This window comes from Bufo gargarizans, chromosome 4 (genome assembly GCF_014858855.1).
Source record: "Bufo gargarizans isolate SCDJY-AF-19 chromosome 4, ASM1485885v1, whole genome shotgun sequence".
Taxonomy (NCBI): domain Eukaryota; kingdom Metazoa; phylum Chordata; class Amphibia; order Anura; family Bufonidae; genus Bufo; species Bufo gargarizans.
The window spans coordinates 367,757,060-367,775,511 of NC_058083.1; the positions used below are offsets into that span (position 1 = coordinate 367,757,060).

General features: G+C 46.6%; 1 protein-coding gene across 4 annotated transcripts in view; it reads right to left on the bottom strand.

Annotated features, from left to right (window-relative positions):
* Nucleotides 1–18,452, bottom strand: part of ZDHHC14 (zinc finger DHHC-type palmitoyltransferase 14) — a 196,560-nt gene that overhangs the window by 167,254 nt on the left and 10,854 nt on the right. For all 4 annotated transcript variants that reach the window (XM_044292579.1, XM_044292580.1, XM_044292578.1 and 1 more), the window contains exon 2: nucleotides 6,370–7,594. In XM_044292579.1, the coding sequence (XP_044148514.1) occupies nucleotides 6,370–6,611 (242 nt within the window). In that variant the 5' untranslated portion in view covers nucleotides 6,612–7,594. The remainder of the gene's footprint in view (nucleotides 1–6,369; nucleotides 7,595–18,452) is intronic.

The window sequence follows — 18,452 nt, forward strand, 5'->3', positions numbered from 1 at the left end:
TTGGACTTAGTCGTGGCAGAAACAAATCGGTATGCCACTCAATTTATAGCCGCCAACCTGGGAAGCTTTTATGCCCAGTCTTTCCGGTGGAAACCCGTCCAAAGTTTTGGAATTTAAAACTTTTCTGGGCCTTCTCCTCAACATGGGACTGACAAAAAAGCATGAATTGGTCATATTGGTCCACGAACCCAATTCATCACATGCCCATGTTCTCTGCTGCCATATCCAGGACACGATTTGAGACCATCCTGCGTTTCCTGCACTTTAGTGCTAACAGCACCTCTCGTCCCAGAGGCCACCCAGCTTTTGACCGGCTCCACAAAATTCGGCCCCTCATAGACCACCTTAACACCAGATTTGTATACCCCTGAGCAAAACATCTGCATAGACGAGTCCCTTATACATTTTACCGGGCGCCTTGGCTTCAAAAAATACACCCCAAGTATGGGGTCAAGTTGTATAAGCTCTGAAAGGGCCCACAGGCTATATGCACAAATTTCGTGTCTACGAGGGTAAAGATCAGACCCTGGAGCCGGTCGGTTGCCCTGACTACCTGGGGAGCAGTGGGAAGACAGTCTGGGACTTGGTGTCACCCTTATTTGGTAAGGGGTACCATCTTTATGTGGACAATTTTTACACAAGTGTGCCCCTCTTCAGGCATTTGTTTTTTGAACAGATTGGCTACTGTGGCACCGCGTGACCTAGTCGCCGGGGCTTCCCCCAAGGGCTCGTTACCACCCGTCTTGCAAGGGAGGAGAGGGCTGCCTTGTGTAACGAAGAACTGCTCACGGTGAAATGGAGAGACAAGCGTGACGTTTACATGCTCTCCTCCATTCACGCAGACACGACAATACAAATTAAACGAGCAACCAGTATAATTGAAAAGCCCCTCTCGGTCCACAACTAATTTGCTCATGGGAGGGGTGGACTTCAATGACCAGATGTTGGCTCCGTATTTAGTGTCCCGCTGCACCAGACGCTGGTATAAGAAGGTGTCTGTATATTTAATTCAATTGGCACTGTATAGTAGTTTTGTTCTCTACAGTAAGGCCCCATGCACACGGCCGTGTTTCACAGCCGTGTGCGGGCCGTGGAACCGCGGCCTGGATCCCTCCTGAGAGCAGGAGCACACGGGGTCACTGGTTGCTATGACGCTGTGCGCTCCCTGCTGCCGCCGCAATACAGTGATACACTGGTATGATCGAAAGGAGCGCACGGCGTCATTGGTTGCTATGACGCCGTGCGCTCCCTGCTGCCGGCACAGTACAGTAATACACTGGTATAGATCATACCAGTGTATCACTGTATTGCGGCGGCAGCAGGGAGCGCACGGCGTCATAGCAACCAGTGACGCCGTGCGCTCCTGCTCTCAGGAGGGATCCAGGCCGTGGTTCCACGGCCCGCACACGGCTGTGAAACACGGCCGTGTGCATGGGGCCTAAGGCTGGGAGAACAGGATCCTTCCTCAAATTTCAGGAAGAGATCATCGAGAACTTCCTGTATCCAGGAGGTTCCGTGGCCCCATCCACCAGTGTAGTGAGCAGTCTACACAAGCGACATTTCCCCAATGTCGTTGCTGGTACCTCAACCCAAGCGCCACCCCGAAAAAGATGTTGTGTCTGTTGCAGGAGTGGAATAAGGCGTGACACCAGCTATTTCTGTCCTGACTGCCCTGACCACCCTGCCCTATGCTTAGGGGAGTGTTTCCAGAAGTACCACTCACAGGTACACTATTAGCATAGGGATTGCATCACACAGTACAGGCACACAGGGCTCTTAGGGCCCTTTCACACACAGCTGCTTCAAATCTCTCCTTTCACCTAGGACAAAGTGCATAATGTCCTTTGCCACATCTCTGGGCGATTTGCGCTTTGCACATTGTCCCATGGGGACGGAGAGGTTTGTCCTATAAAGGTAAAAAGTTCAATAAAGTTTATAAAAGTTAATGTTATGTTCAAATGTTATTATAAAGTTAATGTTAATAAATGTATTGCGGCCAGTTTTTTTTACCTTCTAGGTGGACCAACCGATGAACCAGTTGCAGCACTGATGTGCATTCTGACAGAAGCATTGCGCTGCTGTCAGATTACACAAAAGTCGGTGTATGCGGCGCTGCAAGACGAGATTTCTCCTCTGCAGTAAAAAAAGATACGTTTGCCGAGGCTTATGAGCTGAGGGGCGGTGTTCATATGCTTTGGCAAACACTTTGTATATAAAGAGAAAAAATCCCGGCAATGATTTATTCATCCACATCGATTGATGCGAATGGAGAAATCGGGTTTGCCAGAGCATACGAGCTGAGTGGGTTTGGATGTTGGGCGGAGCTCCTATGTCCTGGCAGACACCTTTCCCCTCTTTTTTTTGGGCAGAGATTTTTTCATCCACATTGATCGATGCGAATTAAGAAATCTGTGCCGTTCATTTTTTCTTTCAGCCCAGAGGCTGAACGAAAAAATAAAAATCTCATTACCTGTATGCTCAATATAAGAAGAATACCAGAAACTCCTAATGCTGGCCATACATGTAATGATTGCCGATACCCTCAGATACCAGGGCAGTACAAAACAACCCACAAATGACCCCATTTTGGAAAGAAGACACCCCAAGGTATTCGCTGAGGGGCATATTGAGTCCATGAAAGATTGAACTTTTTGTCCCAAGTTAGCGGAAAGGGAGACCTTGTGTCAAAAAAATAAAATAAAAAAAAAATAAAAAAAATTCTATGAACTCGCCATGCCCCTCATGGAATACCTTGGGGTGTCTTCTTTCTAAAATGGGGTATTTATACTGCCCTGGCATTTTAGGGGCCCTAAAAGCATGAGAAGATGCCTGGAAGCCAAATGTCTAAAAATGCCCTCCAAAAAGGAATTTGGGCCCCTTTGCACACCTAGGCTGCAAAAAAGTGTCACACATGTGGTATCGCCGTACTCAAGAGAAGTTGGGCAATGTGTTTTGGGGTGTCTTTTTTACATATATATGTTGGGGGAGAGAAATCTCTGAAAAACTACTTTTTTTTTTATATACAAAGGGAAAAGGGAAAAGTTGACTTTTAGAGATATATTTCTCTCACCCAGCATGGGTATATGTAAAAATACACCCCAAAACACATTGGCCTACTTCTCCCGAGTACGGCGATAACACATGTGTGACTTTTTTGCAGCCTAGTTGGGCAAAGGGGCCCAAATTCTAAAGAGCACCTTTAGGATTTCACAGGGCATTTTTAACACATTTGGATTTCAAGCCACTTCTTACGCATTAGGGCCCCTAAAATGCCAGGGCTGTATAAATACCCCACAAGTGACCCCATCTTGGAAAGAAGACAACCCAAGGTATTTCGTGATGGGCACAGTGAGTTCATGGAAGTTTTTATTTTTTGTCACAAGTTAGTGGGATGAGACTTTGTAAGAAAAAAAAAAAAAAAAAAAATTCCACTAACTTGTGACAAAAAACAACTATGAACTCTCTATACCCATCAGCAAATACCTTAGGGTGTCTACTTTCCAAAATGGGGTCATTTGTGGGGGGGGGGGGTCTACTGTCTGGGCATTGTAGAACTCAGGAAACATGACAGGTGCTCAGCAAGTCAGAGCTGTTCAAAATGCGGAAATTCACATTTTTGTACCATAGTTTGTAAACGCTATAACAAAAAAAAAAGGGAAATTTCGATTAATAATAAAGAAAAAGTAAAAATGTCAGCAGCAATGAAATACCACCAAATGAAAGCTCTATTAGTGAGAAGAAAGGAGGTAAAATGCATTTGGGTGGTAAGTTGTATGACCGAGCGATAAACCGTGAAAGTAGTGTAGTGCAGAATTGTAAAAAGTGGTCTGGTCATTAAGGGGGTTTAAGCTAGGGGAGCTGAGGTGGTTAAAAGTCTTAACCATTTGCAAATTCCTGGTCACATTGGTGACCATTTAGGTCGCCATCTTGACCACTGCTCAATAAAAAGCCTACATTACTGTAGACCGTATATAATGTAGAGGGCCTCTTTAAAGGGAACCTGTCAGGAGCAGGTGGGCGGGGAGAGTCAGGAGCGCATAAATATTCATGACTCATTATCGCTGGAGCGATACAAGATGTTAGCAGATTGACTGGGTCAATTAGAGAAAGTGACCCAGCATTTTGCTAAGAGAATAAGTCACTTATTTATGTTGCCCTTAGTTAGGACACCATAAAACTGGTGACAGGTTCCCTTTAAGCTGCAGGCAACATGTTAGTTATAGAACAGGAGATGCTGAGCAGATTTTTATATAGTTTTATGGGAAAAGATTCAGTATAACCTATATTTCATTCATTTATATTCCTGCTCATTCTGGGCTTTGAAGTCCAGGAGTCGGTCCTATCAGTTATTGACAGCCTTCCCTCTATGACTGAGAATGGTCAGTCACTGATGGACCACCACCATGACGACAAAGCCCAGAACGAGCAGGAATTTAAATGAATAAAATGCAAATTAGTGAATATATCAATCTGCCCAGCTCCTACACCAGCTAGAGGCTAGTGTAAACTTCAGCTTTAGTTTATGGCAATTTGTGGCGTAAATTATAATAAATCTGGTGGGCAGCACACACTATGCTCCTTTCCTTGCCAAAAGTGGCAAGAAGCACAGAGGGACAATTTATGGTGCAAATAAAGGGCCAGATTTATCATTACTTTGACAGCTCACTCCACTTTCACATATGGCTAAAGTCAGTTTTAGCCAAGTCAGATTTAGGATCAGCCCATTAAGACTGTAATAAAGTTCATCCATCAGTAAGCAGCTTTACAAAAATGTTGCATGTTCTATTAAAAAAAAAGTCTCATAAGATAAGCATGGTCCTCACTGGAGTGAAATTGCGCATTTTTTATCGACTTTAAAAAAAAGTCGCAATAGTCAATCTGTCTAGAGATCAATTTACATAAGAAAACACATCCACTTTCAGAAAACTGGCGAGCATAGTGCAGAGCAGAAAAAAAAAAAGTCACTCATTTTTGAGCAGTTTTAGAGATTGCACAAAAATGTGCCACTTTTTCACTCCATTATTCTGACTTGAGCTAATGATAAGTCTGGCCCACAGTGTTTGCCACAATGTACATCTTTTTAATGACACTCACCCCTTTCATCTCTATGTGAGCATGCAGATCAGCTGGTGTCATCTGTGGAAGCGGTTACTGAGCAGAGGCTCACACAAAGCCAAGCTGCTGCTTAGGACGACCATGCCCATTAGAATGGGACTAATACATAGCCGATCAAATATGGCAGACGAAATGGCCAAATCAAGGAGGTATTTTTGTAAATTAACGGTAGCGTACAGTTTGAAGGAACAGTCAAAATAAGCCAACATTTATCTTATATGTGGGCAACTTTAGAAAGCTGTATGGGCAATTTTAGAAATTATTAATACAAAGGGAAACCTAAGTGGGCGACAAAAGCTCTCCCTACCCTTCGTGCTAACATACGATGTATCTAACTGATCAGGCAGGTGACCAGCCTGCAGGAGTTCACAAGATCCAGCTTAAGTGCCTGCTTCGGACATACAAAAAACCATGCAGGACTCTCAGGCTGAAGCCATTACTTATTCCAAAAAGCGGACCGGGAAATTTCTACTGTAAGAAGCCTTTTACAGAACTGTTTTCGGTTCCAAGGTACCACTTAGAAACAAACCCGAGTTCGGGAAAAAGGTTTTTAACAGTAGAAACTAATTTTTAAGTTATTACCCAAAGTCTCGTGAGTCTTCGTGAAGCAATAACTTTTGCTCATCTGAGCCAATACATTCTAATACTGTACGGAGCGCTCTCTCCATACATGATTCTAACAAAGTTTTATGTGAATCGACTCCGGATGCTTCATCCGAAGTCGATTCGCTCATCCCTAATTTACCTCCAGGGTCCAGCTATACCAACTCTGGTGATCTCTGGCAGGCTGCTCTGCCAGAATAGTATGCCTGATAAGTTAAAAACAGATGTGAATCAGATTTACTAATCCTGTTGAAAATGTAGACCATGTAAACTTAGTCTAAGATGTGGCAAATTTATCACAATGGCTCAAGTTGGGTGATAAATTTGGTACATGGCTAGAACATTTCAACTAACTTCACACCAAATACTGGTTGGCTTACTGTGACAAATTTTGGGCGAACGTTGCCACATCCTAGGACATAACCCAAGTCTAAAACTTGATGCAACTTAATGCGTATTATGGTTTAAGAGCAAAGAAATTATTAAATCTGCCCAACTATGTGCCTTTAGACAACCAGAAAGCTTTACATGGGGCAGCCCTGCAGAAGCTTGTAGAACTCAATGACTGAATTGGCAGTTTCATCTGTTCACTTTCATGTGGTACATAAGAAAGAAACATTATTAAATGTGGTAAACTGAATTATAACTTACTCAAAAGCAAAGAAGAGCCCACTGGTGACCAGAATAAGGATCAGGGTGAGGTAGAAGACTCCAGTTTGCCTGGCCATCATAATCCTGCCATTGCAGTAGAACTTGTTCCTCCCGGGAAAGACTTCCCACTTTCGCTTCACGGTAGTTTTCTTCTTCTTGTTAGGAGACTCCATGGGGGAGGTGCCACGAGTGTTAATTTCACTGTATCCACACTCTTTCATGGGCCCACTTCCTGGAGTCATCAAAGAGATCTATGGGCGTCTTCAAATATTGATGCAAGTAAACAATATAGATTCATAAAATCCTCACAGGTGATGAAGGTAATCCAGCTAAATAACAGTAATCCCCCCCTGAAGACCAACACTTCAGTTAGGATGAAAAATAGACGGAAAAGAAGTTACCAAACCACCAGCATGAAGTCAACCCTGTGTTATTTCCAATTTCCTTAATCCCATTATACCAAGACAATTCGAGGGCCTTTAAGATGGAAGGTCCCTTTTAAGATATTATCCAGTATATGGGTGATCAGATGCTTGTAAAAGAGAATATACAGTTATGGAGGAAAGAAACCCAACTTCTGAGATGTTGTGTAGAGAGTGCTTCTCAAGCAGTTCCTTATATTTTGCTTACAATGTCTTTTTGCACTGGCATTCATATGAGCGGCAGAAGCAACAGCTTAATTTCACAGGGCTTTGTCTCTTCCACGCACCACGCAGTTTCCAATATAACTCCACCATCACAATTTATAGCACCGGAGACATGCAGCCATCGTTCTGAATGAGAATATCAGACATGGTTGTAAGGATATAGGCTTTTTTTCCCCCAACTTGAAAATATCAAATAGTCTCTACAATCCAGGCCAAAAAAATAAAAATAAGATATTTATAGCAGCAAAGCAACTTAGATATATTGTAAAACCAGTTTTCCCAAGAGACTTGTGAAAAAAATAAAAAATAAAAATAAAGGTCCTATTTAGGCTGCTTCCTGTTACACCACAACACTCTCCCTTCCTTAACAACCGATAAAGAGGCGTCATTACATACTGGAGGAAGTAACAGCGACAAACCCGCAAGAAAAGAACATCCGACTTCAATGTTTCATGCCCATTTATAAAACCAGAAAATCTATGAAAGACATCACAATGACCCACAGGAACCTTCTGTCCTTCACCACCAGCTCCAGCTTGCACAATCACTCAGGATCACTTCTAACGCCAGGTCTCGTACTAAAAACAGGGAGAAAAAAAAATTAAAAAAAAACACACATTTAGGACATTTCTACAAAAACACACACAGCTAAGGCTGCTTTCACACTAGCGTTCGGGTTTCCGTTCGTGAGCTCCGTTTGAAGGAGCTCACGAGCGGACCCGAACGCAGCCGTCCAGCCCTGATGCAGTCTGAATGGAGGCGGATCCGCTCAGACTGCATCAGTCTGGCGGCGTTCAGCCTCCGCTCGCCTCCGCACGGACAGGCGGACAGCTGAACGCTGCTTGCAGCGTTCAGCTGTCCGCCTGGCCGTGCGGAGGCGTGCGGATCCGTCCAGACTTACAATGTAAGTCAATGGGAACGGATCCGCTTGAAGATGACACCATATGGCTCAATCTTCAAGCGGATCCGTCCCCCATTGACTTTACATTGAAAGTCTGGACGGATCCGTCCCAGGCTATTTTCACACTTAGCTTTTTTTAGCTAATATAATGCAGACGGATCCGTTCTGAACGGAGCCTCCGTCTGCATTATTATGGGCGGATCCGTTCAGAACGGATCCGCCCGAACGCTAGTGTGAAAGTAGCCTCAAGCTGTTAATAGACAAAACAATAAAAGAGGCTTCTATGCTACAAATTTTTTTAAGTCCCAACAAAGAAAAGGCGATCAGCCCATATGGGTTGGCTGAAATAATTGCACGGAAGGGCGCATTTCCCACAATGCAAGCAATATGCAATTGGTAAATTGTACATAGTGTGAAATATATCTGAGGGTCAAAATGGCTCCTAAAGTCCACATTATTTTGCCAGTCCTGGGAAACACCATATAAGATATCATTTTAGAAAATGTTACTGCTCCTCTGAATGCCTCCAAAGACTGAGCTGCTCAGAGTACAGATACAGCACACTGCATTAAAGAGGAGACAAACAGGGGCACTGATTGAAAAATGAATGACTGATTATGCATGCAAGTAAGGCTATATCTTTAGTTTAACTTTCATTTTCAGGTGAAAGGTCCTCTTCAAGTGCTGTAATACTTTACTATAGACATCCATGAGAAGATGGAGCCATATACATGTAATTTGGTCATTCTTGCATCAAAATTATTAAACTTACGGCTCATGCTCACAAATGCATTCTCTCTCCCCCCCCCCCCCCCCCCATTTTCATGCTTTTTTGCTGCCCATATGTGGATCCATTCACCCCATTTCTTATCCTTATTCCATTTCCGTATGCCCACAAAAGCCGGAATTAGTACTTACCGGTAATTCATTTTCCATGAGATCACCACGACGGCCATACAAGGAGAGATTGACCCCTGACATCTGTAGGGGCAGGAAGCAGAGAAAGGTTTAAATGCTCCCCTCCCACCACCAAACACCAGTGCTTCCAAAATATCAGAGTAAAGGGTGGTGGATACACACGTGAAAGAATAAGCGAACAGGAGAAGATATTACATCATATCAACCCCCGGGTAAACAATAGGGAGGGAAATACAGGCCGTCGTGGTGATCTCATGGAAAATGAATTACCGGTAAGTACTAATTCCGGCTTTCCATATTATCACCACGACGGCCATACAAGGAGGTATATCAAATATGAATCTATGGGTGGGACACAGACTGAAGGACTTTTTGTCCGAAGGCCATATCAGTCTTTTTAAAGAGGTCCAACCTATAATGTTTGGCAAAGGTATGGATACTGGACCAAGTGGCAGCCTTACAGATCTCCTCTAGGGAGACACCCGCTCTTTCTGCCTGAGAAGAAGACATTGCCCTGGTAGAGTGGGCTTTGATATTGCCCAGGCCCGAAAGATTCTGTAAGGAATAACAGGAAGTGATGGTAGCTTTGATCCATCTGGCAATGGAGGACTTGGAAACTTTGACCCTTGTTCCTTCCTCCAAACTGGATAAAGAGGCAATCTGATTTCCTAAAGTCTTTAGTGGTCTCTAAATAATCCAGTACTGCCCGTCTGACATCAAGTGAATGAAGGGTAGATTCCCAATCATTAGATGGGTTGTCAAATAGGGAAGGAAGGGTGATCTCCTGGTCCTTATGAAATTTCGAGACTACCTTTGGTAGAAAACACGGGTCTAGTTTTAGGACTATCCTGTCATCCAGGACCTGTAAGTAAGGCTCTCTAATTGAAAGAGCCTGTAATTCACTTATTCTTCTGGCTGAGGTGATGGCAACCAGGAATGCAGTCTTGTAGGATTTGTGCTTCAAGGAGCAGTCACTCAGAGGTTCAAACGGAGGATGAGATAGTCCCCTAAGGACGATGTCCAGATCCCAGGAGGGTACATGAGGTCTTAGGGTCGGACGTAGCCTTGTTGTTGCCTTCATGATGCGTTTTATCCACCTATGGCCTGCCAGCTCGGTGTCGTAAAAGCAACTAAGAGCTGATATTTGTACCTTGAGTGTGGACGGTCTTAATCCCATGTCGAAACCTCTTTGTAGAAAATCCAGAATCATTTGGATGTTTGGGGCCTAGGTATTCGGTGAAGGCGAACCTGACCATGAGCAGAAACGCTTCCAGATTTTTAGGTAAATTGAAAAGGTCACCTTTTTCTTGGAAGCCTTTAGGGTTGAGATTACTGCATCTGATAGACCCTGACGCTTTAGGATCTAGGTCTCAGGATCCAGGCTGCTAGGTTGAGGAAGTCCAGGTCCGGGTGTAGGATCGGACCTTGGTGCAGTATGTCTCGTCTCTTTGGCAGAATCCAAGGACCTTCGCTGGCAAGGTTCCACAGGATTGGGAACCAGCTCCTCTTTGGCCAGTAGGGTGTCACCAGTATGACTGAAGTACTGTCTTGTATGATCTTCTGTACCACCCTCGGTATTAAGGGAAGAGGAGGGAAAGCATAATGGAGACCTCGGTTCCATCTGAAAGAGAAAGCGTCCAGAAACCTCGGGCTGTCTCTGGGGTGTAGGGAACAAAAAACTGGTAACTTTGAGTTTACCCAAGTGGCAAAGAGATCTATTGAAGGACTCCCCCACTTGTCCACTATCATCCGGAAGACGTCCCCGTTTAAGGACCATTCCGAGTGATCTATTCTTGCCCGGCTTAGGTAGTCTGCCTCCACATTTAGAGACCCCTTCAGGTGGACTGCAGACACTGACTGGACGTTCGCTTCGGCCCAGGCGAATATTTTTGTCGACAATTCCAGTAGGCTGCCCGAACCTGTGCCCCCCTGATGGTTTAAATATCTTATCACAGTCGTATTGTCCGACAGGACTCTTACATGATGGCCCTGAAGATGAATCTTTGCCTGCTTTAGAGTTTTCCAGACTGCCATCAATTCTCTGAGATTTGATGACTGAAGGCTGAAAGATCTGGGCCAGACTCCCTGGTAATAAGCTTCTCCGACCTTTGCTCCCCAACCGTACTGGCTTGCGTCTGTGGTGATCTGGGCATAGGGATTCCTTGACCACTGCACCCCGTTGGAGATTTTTAGCTTGTCCTTCCACCAAAGAAGGGAGGTTTTTACTCTTTGAGGGATGATCACCTTTTGGTCTAAGGAAGATTCTCTTCTGTCCCAAACCCTGAGGATCCACATCTGTAGGGTTCGAAAGTGGATCCGACACCACTGAACGGACGGAATGCAGGATGTGAGGATCCCCAGTAGACTCATTGAGTCCCTGATGGAATAGAGATTCCTTGAGTTGAAGATGGAGATCTTCCTCTGGATGTCCTGTATCTTGCTCTGAGGTAAGCAGGTTATCCGTTTCTGGGAATCCAGAATAACCCCCAGGAACTGGATCTTTGTTGTCGGATCTAACAGATTTTTTTATGTTGATCAACCAACCCAGACCCTCTAGGGTTTGACGGAATAAACTTAGATCTCTCAGCAGGAGATGAGCGGAGCTGTTCGAAATTAGGAAGTCGTCTAAGTACGGAAAAAGAGTCAGACCTTTCCTTCTTAGATAAGCCGCTACCTCGATCATTAGCTTTGTAAAAACTCGAGGGGCTGAAGATATGCCGAAGGGGAGAGAGGTGAATTGGTAATGAAGAATCTTGCCCTGATGGTCTCTGACCGCGAACCTTAAGAACCGCTGAGAGCTGGGATTTATTGGTACATGATAGTAGGCGTCGGTCAGATCGCCCGAGCACATTACTGAGTTGCTCTGGAGCAAAGGGACTATAGATCTTAGGGTCTCCATCCTGAATTTCTGATAGGTGATGTATCTGTTCAGGCGCTTTAAGTTTATTACGGTGCGGTAGGAACCCTCCTTCACTAGGAAGAGGTTTGAATAGAAACCCCCTCCCCTTCCGGATTGAGGTACTTCGTCACTACTCCTTTTGCGAGTAATTCCCGGATGCCCACGTAAATGGGATGATTTAAGTCTGGGATTGCCACCTTGGTGACTAGAAACCTTTTTGGGGGAGGATCCGAGAACTGTATTCTGTAACCCGACCTTACAATCCTCAGAGCCCAGGAATTTGAGGATATTTCCTCCCAGCAGGGAAAAATATGGGATTACACTTACCGGTAATCGTTTTTCCTTGAGCCTATGACAGCACCCATGGATAGCATCCGCCCCCTTCCTCAGGACAGGAAACAGGAAGCACAGCCTCTTCAAAAGGGAGGTACAACCCCCATCATGCCAGTCCTATTCCAAGAACTAAGGAGACAAAACACTACACCACAAATCCACAACAGAACAAATGCTCATCTCTGTGTGCAAACACACGTATATATATCTCTCTCTCTATATATTCTAAAATTCTCTTTTTATTATTATATCTTTTTTTTTTTTCAATTGTAGGGGAGGGAATTAGGCTGTCATAGGCTCAAGGAAAAACAATTACCGGTAAGTGTAATCCCATATTTCCCCCCTCGCCTATGACAGCACCCATGGATATCTAGGCGAGATCAACCTAGGGTGGGACAACTGCTTGGGGGACTTTACGCCCAAACCCTAAACCCTCCTGTGAAGGAAGCTGCAGCCTATAGTGCTTAAAGAAGGTATGAGCAGAACTCCATGTAGCTGCTCTGCAAATCTGGTCAATAGAAGCGGAAGCTCTTTCTGCCCAGGATGTAGACACTGCTCTCGTTGAGTGTGCTCCAAAGCCGGCAGGAGGAGGAACCCCCTTAGAGGAATATGCCAGATAGATGGCCTGTTTTATATACCTGGCTATGGACTGAGAGGAAGCAGGGGAGCCCTTCTTCTGTCCCTGAAAGGAAACCACCAGCTTAGAGGACAACCTCCAGTCCTGAGTGGCCGAAAGGTATTGGATTAGACACCTTCTAACATCGAGGCAATGAAATTCCCTTTCCTTCTGATTCTTGGGTGAGGAACAGAAGGAAGGTAAAACTATATCCTGAGACCGATGAAAGGATGATGAAACCTTTGGAAGGAAGGCAGGGTCAGGAGATAAAATAACCCCATCTTCTAAGACAGGGCTCGCCAAATCCCAGGCGCCAGGTCGCCATGGCGACTAGGAATTTTGCCCTGGCGTCTGGGTATTTGCCTCTGCTTGAAAATAGGCCCAGCAGCCGGGCGCAGACACTGGAGGGTTAGGACCGCTAGCAAAATGAAACCTTTTTTTTTTTTTTAATCACTTGCGCGGCGCGCCCAGGCTCGGACTGCCACCCTGCCCGGACCCCTTAGCTTTCGGCTCCATCGTGGTTTGGCCTCTCTCTCTCGCCATCTATCGGTCGCAGCGTGCGTCATCTCCAGGGCAGTTACAGGAGCCCGGCCGATACTTATCAGAGCACGTGTGCCGGTCAGAGAGCCTCGGCCGGGAGAGAGGAGTTAGTGCAGGGGAGGCAGAGCGGGAGCACAGTTAGCGGCGCTGCACTCGCTGACAAGTGGAGGTAAGACAATCCGGCCGGCTCTGCTGCTGTAAATGAGGCGCTCTGCACTAAGTTTGTAATGTCTGCCTGCTACGGCCATGAACCCAGGGGGGAGCTGCACACCTGCTGCAGTCATTAGGCTGGAGCTCCTGCTAGCCACAACTGGTGGCCATTCCTGCACCGTCCTCCATCCCTGCAGTTACTATTCGGCCACTTCTTAGTTCTGTCCCTTTCTAGGAAAGCTGGGTGACAGCCTGTATACCACACAGAAAGCCGGGTGGCAGCTCCTAGGAGAGCTGTGTGGTATACAGGCTGTCTGTCACCCAGCTTTCCTGGTCTCCTGAAGAGAATATATCTCCGTAAAGGAACATTTAGATACGCTATCATATTATTTACCCATTCAGGAGTCTTGAATGGGTAAGGGAAGGGGAAGGGATCTCAGTTCAGTCAGCTGCAGCGCAGGGATTACACACACACAGTGACGTCACAGCGCAGGGATTACACACACACAGTGACGTCACAGCGCAGGGATTACACACACACACAGTGACGTCACAGCGCAGGGATTACACACACACACAGTGACGTCACAGCGCAGGGATTACACACACACACACAGTGACGTCACAGCGCAGGGATTACACACACACACACAGTGACGTCACAGCGCAGGGATTACACACACACACACAGTGACGTCACAGCGCAGGGATTACACACACACACACAGTGACGTCACAGCGCAGGGATTACACACACACACAGTGACGTCACAGCGCAGGGATTACACACACACACACAGTGACGTCACAGCGCAGGGATTACACACACACACACACACAGTGACGTCACAGCGCAGGGATTACACACACACACACAGTGACGTCACAGCGCAGGGATTACACACACACACAGTGACGTCACAGCGCAGGGATTACACACACAGTGACGTCACAGCACACTGATAATAAACAATGCCCATGTTGTTTGGGTCTAGACTTCTTTATATGTTAATTTAAGAGGTGTTATTTTTGTCGCTGAAAAAAAAACGGCTTTATAAAAAGGTAAAAAAAAAAAACGGCTCCTAACTTTTTTAGCTGGCTCCTAGATTCCAAGGAAATTTGTCAAGCCCTGTTCTAAGATATTGAGATACGGTTTTTCGATAGAGGGGGCCGAAATCTCACTCACTCTTCTAGCGGAAGTAATGGCTAGCAAGAAAACTAATTTAAAAGGTTAAGATTTTAATAGAGATGTCCTCAATGGGCTCAAAGGGATCTCCGGTTAAGGCAGACAGGACTAGGTTTAAATCCCAGGGGGGGGGGGGGGGGGGGGACGACTCTGGATTTCTGGACGGGAGCGAGTCTAGAAATTGCAACTACAAATCTCTTAATCCAGGGGTGGTCTGCTAACTTATACTCAAAGAGAGCACTTAAGGCAGAGATATGGACCTTTAAAGTACTGGGCCTCAGTTTTTTATTCCAGCCTTCCTGGAGGAAGCTCAGGACTAGAGGCAACTCCGGGGGTTCCAAGACATTGACTGGCTTGCCTGCAAATCGAAGGAAGGCCCTCCAAACCCTCAAATAGATTTTAGAGGTAACAGCTTTCCTGCTGGACAAAAGGGTGTCTATTACCTCCCCAGAAAGACCCTTCATCTCTAGGATCTGCCTCTCAACAGCCAGGCTGTCAAGTGCAGGCTCTCCAACTGTGGATGAAGTAAAGGGCCCTGAACTAGTAGCCCCGGGAAGACGGGAAGTACCCAGGGGTCTGCTACCGACATCCTCCTTAGCCAGGAAAACCAGACCCTCCTGGGCCAAAAGGGGGCTATAGTAATTACTAGGGCCTTCTCCTCCCAAATCTTCTTCAGGACTCTCGGGAGTAGTTTTATAGGAGGGAAGGCGTACAGGAGGCCCACTCTCCATGACTGGGCCAAAGCGTCCACTGCCATAGGCCGCTCTAGTGGGGATAGAGAGAAGAACCTTTTCACTTTTCTGTTTCCCCTTGTGGCAGAGAGATCCACCACCGGGAGACCCCAGAGAGCCACGATGTCGCTGAAGACCTGTTGATCTAGGGACCATTCCCCCTGCCGAACACAATGCCTGCTCAGAAAGTCTGCCGTCACATTCTCCCTTCCCTTTAAAATGTACTGCCTTGATTGATGGAAGGAAACCCTCTGCCATCTCGAAAATCTCCCTGGTGAGAGACATTAGATCTGGAGATCTCGTCCCCCCTTGACGATTGATATAGGCTACTGCCGTCATGTTGTCGGAGTAGATTAAAACATTTCTGCCTTTTAAAAAGGTGGAGGCTCTTCTTCAAGGCCATGAGGATCGCTAGGAGTTCCTTGAAGTTGTGAGATCTGGGAACTATCTCCTGATCCCACTGTCCCTGCAGAAGTAGAGATTCTGTGTGAGCTCCCAAACCCCAAGGACTTGCGTCTGTAGTCAGAGAGAGGGGATCCTGCCTTGACCAAGGGACTCCTCTTTGAAGGTTGGAAGGTACTGTCCACCACTCTAAATCTTTTGTTGTATGAGTTGAAAGGGAGAAGAGGGAATCCAAGGATAGGGGATCTTTGTCCCAAACTCCCAGGATCTGCAGCTGAAGTGACCTCGAGTGGAAGTGGGCCCATTCTACCCCCGGGATTGCGGCCGTCATTAGGCCCAGAACTGACATAGCCTCTCTTAGAGAGATGGAACGGCGAGTCACAATGTCCTGAACCCTGGAGACTAGCAGAGAAACCTTCTGTGTTGGGAGAAAACACATTTGCTTCTGGGAGTCCAGGAGCAGCCCCAGAAAGGTGCATATCTGGCTTGGTACGAGATTGTATTTCTGGAGATTTAACTCCCAACCCAACTTTACCAGCACCTCCCTGACCCAGGCAATCCCTTCGGTTAATTGTCCCGTCTCAGAGAGAAGGAGGAAATCGTCTAGATAGGGAATGACAATCAGATCCCTCTCCCTCAAATGAGCCATCATTTCTGCTACAATCTTCGTGAAAAGCCTGGGTGCCTGAGATAACCCAAACGGCAGGGCCCGAAACTGTACGTGTAGGAGTCTGTCCGGGAACTGAACTGCTACTCTCAGGTACTTCTGGTGACTGGGATGGATTGGGACGTGGTAATAAGCGTCCCTGAGGTCGAGGGTCACCATGTAGCAGCCCAGGAATAAATTCGGAATTATGGAACTGATAGTCTCCATACGAAACCTCTCGTACACCAGGTATTTGTTGAGCAGCTTCAGATTTATTATGGTTCGGAAGGTGCCATTCGGCTTCTTTACAAGGAAAAGTGTCGAATAATAGCCCCTCTCCCTCTCTTGAGCTGGAACCTCCTGCAGGACCCTCTTCTTTAGTAAATCTTCAATTTCCAGATGCAATGCTTCTAGCTTCTCTGGGCTGGAGCGATAGTCCGTCAAAACGAACCTTTCTGGAGGAGTTCTCAGGAAGTTCAGGCAATAGCCCTGTGAAATGATTGAGAGGATCCAGGGGCTGTTTGAGATCTTCCGCCATTGATCTGCGAAGAGGGAGAGACGACCTCCAACCGGGCATCTGGCGTCATTGCGGAGGCTTCTTAGAGGCCTCTCCACCTGAAAAAAGAAACCCTTTGCTCCTTCTGGGCGCATTACCAGACTGCCTGGGAGTTTCTCTTCTCTTGAAGTTAAATCTGGCCGACTGAGAACGAAAGGGCTTCTTAGGAGGCTGCTGATGAATAGAAGGGAAACCCTTTTTTCTGTCAGAGGCCTTTTCCAGCAGATCATCCAACGTGGGCCCGAAGAGAAATTCACCCTGACAGGGAATAGCACACAATTTTGCCTTCGACCCTGCATCTCCCTTCCAATCTTTTAGCCAAATCGCCCGACAGGCGGAATTCGACAGAGCTGCGGCTCTTGCTGACAGCTTCAGGGAGTCCACTGAGGCATCCGCTAAGAAGTCAATGGCACTGTACAGAGTTGGGAATGACGAGAGGAGTTGTTCCATGGGCGCTCCTTTCTTCATCTGCTCCTCCATCTCCTTCATCCAGACCTTTAAGGACCTGGCAACAGAAGTGGCGGCTATAGCGGGCCTAAAAGAACCAGCCGTCGCCTCCCAGTTCTCCTTTAAATAGACCTCTGCTCTTCTGTCCATAGCATCTTTAAGAGTTCCCGAATCTTCAAACGGGAGGGCTGCTCTCAGAGATTTTCGCTACCAGAGCATCCAACTTTGGGGCTCTATCCCAATCAGCAGAGGCTTTGTCCTCAAAGGGATACTTCCTCTTTAAGGCAGAAGGCACAAAAAAATTTCTGTCCGGCCTGCTCCATTCATTCTTAATAACCGAAGTTAGGTTTTCATGCACATCAAAACATTTCAATCTTCTGGGACCTAGGCCCTCGAACATGGAATCCCTCATAGACTGGGGTTCTGCTTGATCATCAAGCCCCATAGTTGCCCTGACAATCCCAACTAGAGAATTAATGTTCTCTGGGAGGAACAAGGGTCTCCCCGCCAGCTGCTCGTCCTGCGAATGATCCGAGGATGGAAGTTCTCCCTCCTCCTCTAACCCGGATAACAGCTCCTGATCGCTTGAAGCGGGAATAGAGACGGCGGCGGAAGTACTAGGGCGATCTTCAAGCAGATTACTCAAGGATTCTTTTACTGTTTCTTTGACTTCATCCTTGATAATCTTCTTTAGGCTTCATAAGAGAGAGGGGGCCTCATCCTCCAATAATTTGCCTACGCAGGCCCTGACATGCAGGTTTGCCCCAATCGGACGGTAGCTTCCTCTTGCAAATAGCACAGCCCCGCTCCTTGGACCTTGACCCCCTTCTCTCTTTGGAAGTCTAAACACAAAGACAACATCAGGTACTGAGAAATGGAAAAAGCAGGGCATTCGCCCCTCTTACCCCCACCGGTACCAAGGATTCGTTGGTGGTTTCAGTGGGTTCTGCGCGCTGTGTGGGTTCCATTTTCTGCCACTGGCTCTCATCCATGGAGATCACTGCAGGCCAAAACACCAGCCTGCCGCGAGAGCTGGCTGGTTTTTGAACTTGCCGGGCGCGCGCCGGCACCCTCCCCTTCCGGTCCAAGGCCACGCCTCCTCCCACTGCCA